Genomic DNA, 10653 nt, shown 5'->3' on the forward strand with positions numbered 1-10653 from the left:
ACCTCCCAGTGCCCCAGCCATGAGCCACTGCCCGAGGAATTGGGAATATTCCTGGTTTCAGAGGCCTGGCTTTGGGATCTGGCCCATTTTCCCAATTCCCCTTTTCCCAAATTGTTGCTCCAGAGAAGAACTTTTAACCTCTGTGCCCAGCACAAAGCCCTCAGGGCAGTGCAGGAGCAAGGAGAGCCACCCTGCTGTCACCAGAGCATCCCGTTCCCCGTGCTGCCAGCTGTGCTCAGAGCTGGGGATGCAGCTGTGCTGGTGATCTGAGCAGGGCAGGGGCACAGAGAGCCCTCAGGTTAGCCCTTCACGCTATCTGTGGCCCCAGGATGCACAGAACCTCCTTGCTGGCACAGATAGCTGCGTTCTGAAAACAAAACATCAACCCTGCTGCTGAAGAGCGAAAAAACCCCAAATTCCAGGAAAGAAGCCAACAGATAACGACAGCTCAGGCTCCCTGGAGCATTTGGTTCATCCCTGCAGGAGTTCCCTGCCTGGACCCCTTCCCACACTGGGGTGGGACACAGGACGTGTCCCCTGGGCTGGCACATTTGTCCATGGGGGTACAAAGGAGTTGGAAATTTAACTGAAATTTATTTGAAGCTGAGTAACTGAAGTTGAAAAGTGTTTTTTTCAAAACCGGGGGAAAAAAGGGGATTGTTCTCCTCCTCCTTCCTCCCCTCTAATTAATTTTTTTCAGCTAATTTGGCACTTGAGGGGAAGGGCCTTGCTGTGCCATGGAGCAGTTCAGTGGTTTACCAAGGGGAATATTCATTCCCCTGTTTGTAATGCTGAGTCCATTCCATCCTTCCATGCCCTCAGGAAAGCTTTATGGGGATTATTAAAAGAGCCACAAATCCCTGAAATCCCAGCAGATGTTTGCACTGCCCTGCAAGGGTCCCTCACCATGGAAGCAGCACTGCAGGGAGGAGCAGGAGCCACTGCAGCAGATCCTGAACACCTGGGAGGGCACTGCCTGCTTCCAGGGAAAGGTAAATCCAGGCTCAGACCCAGAGCTGTGGAAAGGAAACCTGGGAGTGTCTCCAGTGAAAAAGAAAGGTGGGACAGCTGGAGGTGTGAGGGATGCTCCAGGTAGGATCAGTGAAGGAGCAGTGACAGGAACAGGACAGAGGGAGCCAGCAGGAGCAGGAGCTGTGGGATGCTCTCACCTCCCACCCTGCAGGAAAGTCAGAAGGAAAAGCAGGATCGAGTTCTCATCCATAGGGAAACTTCACCTTCAGGGTGGTTATAAAGCAGAGCTTCCAGAATCAGAAATGTGTAACATGAACAGGGAAAAGAGCACAAGGATTTAGCAGGAATTGAAGAATTTTCCTTGTTCTAGTCCACTCCCTCAGCTCCAAATTATTTTTCTGAACTAATTTCAGCTTTAATGTTTATTGACACTGAAGAAGCTGAATGAAATTAATTTCTCTGACAGAAATCTAAACTTAATCCTTCAGAAAAAAACAAAACAAATTCAGGAGCCAGAAAGCAGCATTTCAATACAAGAATCTGTTTTATTTTTACAGTGCAGTGATTGAAACAATGTAGAAATTTAACTTGCAAAACTGAATTTATATCACAACGTCTCTCAGAAGGCAATGTGGATGTGTTGCTTTGAATCACAAAATATTCCTCTGGACACCAAAAATTACAAACTTCCAGCACTATACACTGGCCTTTCTTTAGAGACTGATTCCTCATAATTTAAATCTATCTTATAAACGATTTCTCTTTAAAAAAACACATGGAAGATAAAAACTCAAGTATTAAGCTCAAGGCCTTGATTATTATTATTTTGCTCAGCTTGCAGCAGGGCTGTCCCCAGGGCCAGGCTCCCTAGTCGGGCTCAGTCACGCACTGCTCCACGATCTCCCGCAGGTTGGGGTTCTCCATCGCCGCCGCCACCCTCTCCTTGTCATTGATCTGTTTATTGACTGCAAAACAGCCAGCACGGGGGGTCAGGAGCTCCAGGGACACCCCAGGGTGCCCAGGAGAAAAGGACACGACGAGGAGGGTCACTGGGAAACGGGGAATGAGGCAAAGGCAAGCTCAGACACAACACAACCGTGGGAAATGGTCATTTCTGTCACTGTTGTAGGACAGGGAAGGATGTAGGGTGTTCCTGTGGTGTGTCCCAAAATCAAGACTGAAACTGAGGAGCAGTTAGCAGCCCAGGTTCTCCAGGTTCAGTTTGTGGCTCTTTAACCAAAATATCCCATTTTTGGCAGAGGCTGGAGGCACTGCTGGGACTGCAGGGCTGCTGGGGGCAGTGCCTGGCTCAGAACATCCACATCCTGCAAGCCTCACTGCAGAAACTGACTGAGAAACATCAGCTTTTGGTGTCAGGCTTTCAGGACAGTGAGATGAACTGGTGAGGCAGCTCCACATGTCAATGATCCTTTTGTTACAAACACACCACCTGCCAGAACTGAGGGGCTTTTGTTCTAAAAGCAAACCTGCAACGAGCAGCTGGTCACAGAGCCACCACAGCCTGGGGGACACCTTGATGCCACCTGGTTCTCAAGCTTTCACAGGGGATTAATCTCTGGGAGGGCAGGGGAGGAGAGGACAGAGCACAAAGAGGCTGAAGCAGCAGCAGCATGCACAGGCTCTACTCACTGTCCTCCTCCGTGGAATGTGTGCCCTCAGAAATGTAGATTTCCAGCTAGGGGAGAGATCAGCAGCGTTAGGAGCAGCACAGCAGTGGAAAACATTCCTTCCTGGAAGGGAACCACCACCCCCTGCACAGCCAGGGCCTGCCACCCCTGCTGCCACCCCTGCTGGCCAGAGCTCCCCTTAGAGCTCAGCTGGGAGCGTGGAGCCAGCAGCTATGAACACAAAACCACCACCCAAAACTCAGCTGCAGAAACCCTCAGGTAATGAAGGTATTCTTTAAATTGTTTTGGTCAAGTCTCTAAAGGTCTGTGGATCACTGTGCTTAATTTAGGGAGGAATTTAAAATAAAAAGCCTATTCCATTCATGGAATTTAAAATAGGCTTCAAAGCAGGAACTTTACCTTGTGTCTAAAAGGCAAACATCTCTGAAGTTTTATTCTTAAACAGAGGCCTGTTAAAACAGAACACAAAAGAGATTTTCCTGTAAAATTGAAGGTCTGGGGTGCATTTTCAGAGACTCCATGTCTAACAACCAGTGTAACTAACAATGTCCTTTTGTATTCTGAGCAGCACAAGCCACAGAGGGAAAGGGAACAAGCAGAAAGTTGTCATTTTGTGGCTGTTTTAAATTTAAGAGCTGTCAAACTGTAAATTAATAACATTAATGAAGTAATTTGGAGAATACAGAGAAGGAATTCTGTACCACTTCCCAGCAGAGTTTTGAGAGGTTCTCTCTGAAGGGATTCCCTAACAGGACACAAACAGATGGGTGTCCCCATTTCTCTGGATTTGGGGTTTTTTCTCTTGGTTTGGTTTGGGTTTTGGTGTGGTTGCACTGGTGGTTGGGTTCTCAAGATGCAATTCCTGGTCCAGCCAGCACAGCCAGGCAAGGCTGACTGTGAGACAAGCTGCAGTTAGCCGTGTGCTCCTCGTTCCTGGTTTATCTAGAGGACCCTCACCGATGAGAGTGGCCAAGGAGCAGTGAGGTACTGTCGGTGTAAACCTGATGATGACCAGATACTCATCCTCCCCTATCTCCTGCACTTCCACGCAGTTTTCCGTCACCACTTCCAGTTCTTCCAAAGTGTTGGGTTTCTCCGGGTCCCGGATAGTCCGGATTATGTCTGAGGCACGAGACAAGCCAGCAGCAATAAGGAATCTCCCCGCATTCCATAAAAAGGTATTTTCGTGAGCCTCCCCCCTCCCAGCGCTGCTGGCGTTCCACTCTGGAAGCCACAACAAAGGATCCCCACGAGCCAAACGCGGCCCTTTCCCCCTGCCCGGCCCCTCGGGGCCCCCTCACGGCTCCGGGCCCCTGAGGACCCGCCGCGCTTCCTCCCCTCAGGCCCCCAAGGGCAAACCGGGACCACCCCCGGGGCTCCCCCCGCGGCCCTCGCGCCCTCCGGCAGTCACCGTAGACCTCCATGGCCCTGTCGTGCTCCATGGCGCGGCTCGGGGGAGCATGGCGGGCGCTACTGCCGGAGCTCCGCCACACCCGGCCGAGCGCCTGCGACAGCAGCGCCAGCACCAGCGCCATGGCCGCGCTCCGCCATCGGCCCGCGGGCCGCGGCACTTCCGCGTGGGGCGGGGCAGAGCGCTGGCCAATGGCAGAGAGGGGCGTGGCCAAGGAGAACCAATGGGCGGGGAGATGCTGGGAGACCACGCCCATGTTCGGGGTGTGGCCTCGTTCTCCGCGCGGGGAGCCGCGTGCGGGGTGGGGACAGGGGGAGAGGGACCCGGGACACGGAGAGAGGGACCCGGGACACGGGGAGAGGGACCCGGGACAGGGAGAGAGATCCCTGGCAGACGGAGGAACCCCCTGGGACATGGAGAGACCCGCTCGGGGCACGGAGAGACACGAAGAGCGATCCCGGGACACAGAGTGGGGACACAGAATAGGGACACAGAGGGACCCCGGGACACAGGATGGGAACACAGAGCGATCCCGGGACACAGGATGGGAACACAGAGGGACCCCCTCCCAGGACAGCCCCCTCCCCAGAGTGGGGACACAGAAATGACAGAGATAATTCTACTTAAAGAGAATTCTGCTTAAAGCCCGGTGCGGCGGGGACTACGGCTCCCAGCGTGCATTGCGGCGCCGCGGTGCGTGCCGGGGGTTGTAGTCGCGGCTCGGCTCCGTCCAGCTGACCGGAACGAGGGGCGGCCGTGCCGGGCGGCTCTGAGGGGAAGGAGGAGGAGGAGGAGGATGGCGGCGGGGGCCCGGGCGGAGCTGCGTGTGCTCCTGGTGCCCCGCTCGGAGGAGCCGCGGGGATGGGCGCGGGTGCGGCTGAGCAGAGCCCGGGACGCCCTGGGCACCCTCCTGCTCCCCGGCGGGATCTACCTGGAGTCGCTGTGGCCGGGCGGGCCCGGGCGGGCCGGGGGCAGCGCCCTGCCGGGAGCCTGGGCTGAGTAAGTGCGGCTCGGGCAGGGCCGGGGGAGCCGGGGCTGCGGCCTCGGAACGGGGAGCGCTCCCCGGGGCTGCGGCCGTGCTGGGTGTGCCCGAGGCAGCACGGGGGGTTGCTGTGGCAGGCTGCTGTGGCACCCGGGCCGGCCGCGGTGCCACTCGGCACTCGGTGCCTCCGAGATCTGCTCCGGCAGCCAGAAGCCTTGCGGTGCCCGCAGCACCGGCGCTGCTCAGACACACAATCCCAGCCCGCTTGGGCTCGGAGGGACCCTGAGGCCCATCCCGTGGCACGGACACCTGCGGCTGGGCCGGGCCGCTCCGAGCCCCCGCAGCCTGGCCTGGGGCTGGGACACGGCTCTCATCTCCGCTTTGCTCTGCCCCAGGCCGAGCTGGTCCCTCTCTGTCCCCTCCCCATCACCACGGAACAGCTGCGACACACCTGGAGAACTCCTCGGCTCAAAAACAGGGAGAAATCTGGGGATGGACAGTGTGTTCTGCTCTCCTTTGGCGGCACAGCTGGTGTTTTCCCTGCTGGAAATCCTGAAACAAAACATCCCTCGTGTCCTGGGTGACTAAAGTGCAGAACACACCAGGGTGGAGAGCCCTTTATCCTAGAGAGGAGGAGGAGGAGTTGGGATTGCTCAGGCTCTGTCCTGCCAGGGATGAAGCAGTTCCAGTGCCGGGAGGGACAGGGTGGCAGCAGTGAAGTTTCCCAGCTGAAGTGAAGTGTTCCCCATCACCAGCACACATCCAGAACTGTTCAGCTGGGAGATGGGGAGAGGGAATAAAGGCAATAACCTTCCTGAATGTTTTATCTTCAGCTTCCTGTGGGACAGCGCAGATGATGATGGGTCGCACTCAAACAAGACAAAACTCCTGGCTCTTGGTCAAAACCATGACCTGTTTGTGTATGAATTCAATGTAGAAGATGGAAAACACAACCCAAATTCCCTGCACAGTTGTAAGGAAGAGACACTTAAAAAGCTCCTTGAAGCTAAAAACATCAGTGAGTACATTTGAGTGTGTTGCACATGTGGAATATTGCAGGGCTGGTTCTGCTGCTCCTGCTGGGATGGATCAGGGAATGGGATTGAGCACTGAGGAATTTCAGGTACCTCCACACTGATCCAGTGTGATCAGCAGGATTCGTGGAATTGAAAAATAATGAGGACATTTCATAATTAAACTTTTGCAGGGTCATGTTTGAGTGATACAAAGTTTTAAAAATAAATTTTAATAAAATATATGCAACCCTGCTCTCTCAAATTTTAGCTTTAATATTGGGACTGATGGGAAGAAAAGAGAGCCAGGGCTCATCAACAACCCTGCAAAGACTAATTAAACATTTAACCTTGTATTTTATGATTAGCAAACATAGTGTGCAGTTAGAAGGAGCCTTTGCTGTTCTTAAACAGTCTCCCTTCCTAAAACATTTTATTTCCAAAGTTTGTAGCTTTTCCTCTCAGTGCTTACTGAAATCCTATTTTTTATGTTCTTCATAGTATTGTCCACTGAAAAAGCCACATAAAGAGTTTTGGGAAATGGTTCTAGAATTAATGTCCCTGGCACAGAAAATGAGAATTAAAACCAACCCCCCCAACTCACAATCTGTTAGGATGGTAACTGGGACAATGAATTTGAGCTGTCATTTTCTTGGGATCCCTTTACCAATCAAAAGCCTCACCTGGCTGTAATACAAAATTTAAATATCTTTAAATTTACAGGTCTGCCTTCAATTTTCTCTATGAAGATTCTGTCCTTTGGAAGTAACAAGTGCAAACTTCTGCTCAACCAGTTTATCCTTGTGCACCTGACGTTTCCTGGGGAGGACTCACCCCCTGAGACCTGTGACTGCTTCCCCCTGGCTCTGCCTCCAGAAGCTGTGGCGAGAGTCACAGACTCCCAGTTCTGCAGGGGGATCCTGTTCCTGTTGGACAGTGCTGGCTGGATTTGTATCCTTTGCAGGAGAGATCAGGGAGAATCATCTGGAAGAACAAAGTTGCTTTTCTTTGCTGTCAGGGCTGAGCAGAATTTTTTTAAAGACGTTTAAGTGATGCCTGTGAGGAGGGTTGTGTGGCCACGTCCTGGTTGTTGTAGTGAGGTGCCACAGTTGTGTTGGGTTTCCCAGCACCCCACTGGAGATCTGCTTCCCTCTGGATTCATGGGTTTCATTCAGGTTTGATTTGTGGCTCTGGGTATAACAGCCTGACTTCTACTGCCACCTGATTGCTTAATTCAGATTAACGAATGTGATTGCAGGGATCAGAGCCTGGGAGGCAGGTCTGTGTGTTGGGATGAGCAGGGGCCCAGACCTGGCACTTCCGCCTGGACTGAGCCTGTTCCTGGGCATCTTCTCTGGCACATTACAGGACAGTAAAGTCAGGTTGTGTGTGCCTCCTCTTGGAGCCGGAATTCACCACCTTCCCCTGGTGTGTAACTCCTCTGCTGGGCACTCCAGGGCTTTTCCTTGATGCTGTTTGCAGACATATTTGGCTGCTCTGATGGTGCCACCCTAGGGAAGGTCAGTGTGGCCCTGGGGGCTGGGCAGGGGCAGGGCCCAGCCCCTGGGGCTCCCCTGGCTGGCCTGGCAGTGTCCCCTGACCTCAGCACGGCCGTGGTGACCAGCACCTGCCACCGTGCCCTGGCTGTGCAGCTCAACTCCTACTTCAGGTCAGCTCCCAGGGCAGGGCTTTGTGCTCAACTGACCCTCACAGGCCTGGACTCATCGTGGTGCTGGCAGCTTTTCATCCTGTGCTAGAGCAGAAACTTCCTCTTTGTTTGAAAATTGTCCTTTCACTGTTTGCTCTGATTTATTCTCTGTCACTTTCACAAAGGAAACTGTACCACATCTCTTTATTTTAATCTAGCTGTTAACAACTAGATAAACTTTATCTTGCCCTTTGTGTTTTTTTCCAGGAAGATGAGGTGCTCTCAGTGCCAGGGGTGGGTGGTAGCACCTTTTAGAAATACTGTGGGCTACAGAATTATCAAACTCTACTGTGTTGATTTAGCTTGATAAATTAGGGCCAGGTGGTAATTAAGAGGTGGTGTCAGCCTCAGAGGAAGGAGCAGCAGGTTTTGATGGCCCACCCATTATCCTGAGAAAAAACTGCACCCAGAGCTCCTGGAGGACTTAAACATGAAAAAAACACCTTAAATCATCTGAGCAAGGTGAAATTTCGTACTTATTTCTTTACAGACAGTTCCCTGAACATTTGCTCTGTAAGAGAGATCCAGAAAATCTTGCAGTGCAGGCTCCAGAGGGGCTGGATGAGGATGAGCTGGCCAGTTCTGAGCACAGCATGGAGCTGCTGTCGCAGCCGTTCCGCACGGACAGGTACGGAGGGGAAGAACCTCCTGACACTGCCTGGGCTGGTCACTGATAATAAACTGCTGATTTCTTCTTTCAGCTGTAGTTGTGACAGGTGAAATCAGCCCATTCTGCTGTAAATCTTTGGAATTCAGGGTGGCCCAAGACAGCTTTATGTACAGCATTGAGCAGCTTCAGGGACTGCTGCTTTGGGGTTTCCTTTGAGTCTTACTGATACTAATGAGGCATGCCAGTTACAACTTGATGTGTGCATAAGAAAGATTCAGTTCTGGAATTAATTCTGGTTTTTGATTGATGGGACATTTTCTGTGTGGAAAAGGGAACTTTTTCCTAGAAATGCTAAACATGGATGTTGTCAGCTGATGTATCTATGATAATTTGGCTGGAGGGAGTATTTAAGTGCAGATAAAGAGGCCATAGTAAGGTTAAAATGCAGGATGCTGGATGGATTTTATAAGCTCAAAGTGCATTTTATTTAACTGAGAAAGCTTTGCCTGCCTTGTTCTTGGAGGTCTTGGTGTTACAGGTGACTTTGTGCCCTCGGCAGGTCCTGGAAGGCACAGTTGTCCTCACTGTGGGACAGAGTAAGGAGAAGAAGAACACCAGCTTCTCCAGATTTTCACTCCAGTCAAGTGAACAACTTGAATTTGCCTTGGTATCAGTTTTTTACTCACCTTGAAGATCACGATCCTGCAATTTGTGATGATCCAGAGAGGATGGTGGCCTTTGTTCCCCGGGCTGTTACGTGGGCGGCTTCCCGGGCGCTCCAAAGCCAGGGCACGGCCCGTGGGGATGCAGGACAGCAGTGGGCACAGATCCCCGTGGCAGCACCCCAGGAAATGGTCAAACTGGAGTGTAAACTGGTGACTGCAGCTAAAGCTGTGTTTGTGGTGCTGGCACAGGACACGGGGCTGTCTCTGGCGCTCTGGGATTTTGAGTCCCGGGACGTGACGTGTTCCCACTTCGGCAGGAGCAGTGTCTACGTGGAGGGCAGTGCAGAGCTGCCACTGTGCCTGCTGCTGACAGGTGAGGGGCCATAAACTGTCCTGACACAGCTGCTTCAGGCTCTCAGTGTTTTACCTGCTTGCCTGGCTGCTGTTGGGTAACTTCCATTGCATTCCTGCTCGGGTGGGATCCAAACACGGCCGCTGCAGCTTTGCCTCGCTCTTTTGGAAGCAGCAGTGGGTAGAAATGGTGCTGCCCAAGGAGAGGCTGCTCTGTCCTTAGCTGTGGCTTGGTTCTGTCGTTCAGAGCGTGGTCTGTGCCTGGTCCTGTTTGGTTTGAGTCGGGAGGAGTTCCTGAGCAGGCTGATGATGTTCGGCAGCGCCGCAGCCGTGGATGCCGTGTGTCACCTCAATGGCTGGGACAGGTGCTCCATTCCCATCCATGCCCTCCAGGTAAGGAAAGCTGCCCAAGAATAAACTCTGCATTTCAAGCAGGGTGGGTTTAGACACAGTTAAAATTGTGCCTTGAACACAGGGGCAAAAGGAAGTGGGTTAGTTGTTAAATAAGCAGGAAAACCCCAAGCAGATGAGTAACCCAAAGGAAGAAACAGAGCAGCAAAGTGAATGCATGTTAATAAAATAAAAGAAAATGCAGCAGTGTTCACAATTCCCTCTTAGTTGGACCCAAAAGCAATTTTGCCAATTTCTGCAGCTGTTTTTGTCCTCTTGCAAACTGTTAAATATGAAAAGAAATCCTTGGAACTGGATTTCTGGTTTTATTGTACTGTTCATGTAAAATTGCTGTGAGCTTATTCAGAGTCCTGATTCTCATAGCATTCACTGTATATTGCTGCAATAACATTTTGTGTGTGAGGATGCAGGGCAGGGGTCAAAGGAGCCTGCCAGGTCCTGTACAGGTCACCTTGTTATTTCAGGCTGCAGGTGCTGCACACAGAGTTTAAATCCCTCCTGCTTTTCTGTGTTTGTAGTTTCACTGAGGATGGAGTAAGAATTCCAGCAGGAAGTGCTCAGTGTATGGGTTTAGAATCCCTTCTTGATTGTTCTGTTTCATGTTTGTCTAGGCAGGTTTGGAAAATCGCCAGCTGGACACAGTGGACTTGTTTTTAAAAAGCAAAGAAAGTCTTTTCAGTCTGTCTGCACCCTGCCCTGGGCCTGAGCACCCTGGGGATGGCACCTCCCAGTCCTACCTGAGAAGTAAGTGAAGAAGCTGCAGCTGCACAGAGGTGCATTTCCTTCTGAGAAATACACTGAGGTGCATTTCCTTCTGACAAATACACCAAGGTGCATTTCATTGTGAGAAATACACCGAGGTGCATTTCATTGTGAGAAAT

At 51.9% G+C, this 10653-nt stretch overlaps 2 protein-coding genes across 6 annotated transcripts in view; one reads left to right on the forward strand and one right to left on the reverse strand.

Annotated features, from left to right (window-relative positions):
* Positions 1 to 1497: 1497 nt before the first annotated feature.
* CIAO2A (cytosolic iron-sulfur assembly component 2A) lies at positions 1498 to 4303 on the reverse strand. Its single transcript, XM_015638956.1, has 5 exons — positions 4033 to 4303; positions 3579 to 3743; positions 3021 to 3070; positions 2623 to 2668; positions 1498 to 1937 (listed from the first exon to the last, which is right to left on the reverse strand). The coding sequence occupies exons 1-5, from the start codon at positions 4286 to 4288 to the stop codon at positions 1840 to 1842; spliced, it is 615 nt and encodes a 204-aa protein (XP_015494442.1). The 5' UTR covers positions 4289 to 4303; the 3' UTR covers positions 1498 to 1839.
* A 483-nt stretch (positions 4304 to 4786) lies between these two features.
* SPG11 (SPG11 vesicle trafficking associated, spatacsin) overlaps positions 4787 to 10653 on the forward strand; it is a 27220-nt gene continuing 21353 nt past the window's right edge. For 3 of the 5 annotated variants that reach the window (XM_033517094.1, XM_015638952.3, XM_015638953.2), the window contains exons 1-8: positions 4789 to 5031; positions 5848 to 6032; positions 6751 to 6978; positions 7510 to 7696; positions 8226 to 8363; positions 8905 to 9383; positions 9609 to 9754; positions 10384 to 10516. In XM_033517094.1, the coding sequence (XP_033372985.1) occupies positions 4829 to 5031; positions 5848 to 6032; positions 6751 to 6978; positions 7510 to 7696; positions 8226 to 8363; positions 8905 to 9383; positions 9609 to 9754; positions 10384 to 10516 (1699 nt within the window). In that variant the 5' untranslated portion in view covers positions 4789 to 4828. Of the gene's footprint in view, positions 5032 to 5847; positions 6033 to 6750; positions 6979 to 7509; positions 7697 to 8225; positions 8364 to 8904; positions 9384 to 9608; positions 9755 to 10383; positions 10517 to 10653 lie in introns of all 5 variants that reach the window. The other 2 variants (XM_015638950.2, XM_015638954.3) reach the window with 2 other exon arrangements.

Source organism: Parus major, chromosome 10 (genome assembly GCF_001522545.3).
Source record: "Parus major isolate Abel chromosome 10, Parus_major1.1, whole genome shotgun sequence".
In the NCBI taxonomy this organism is placed as follows: Eukaryota; Metazoa; Chordata; class Aves; order Passeriformes; family Paridae; genus Parus; species Parus major.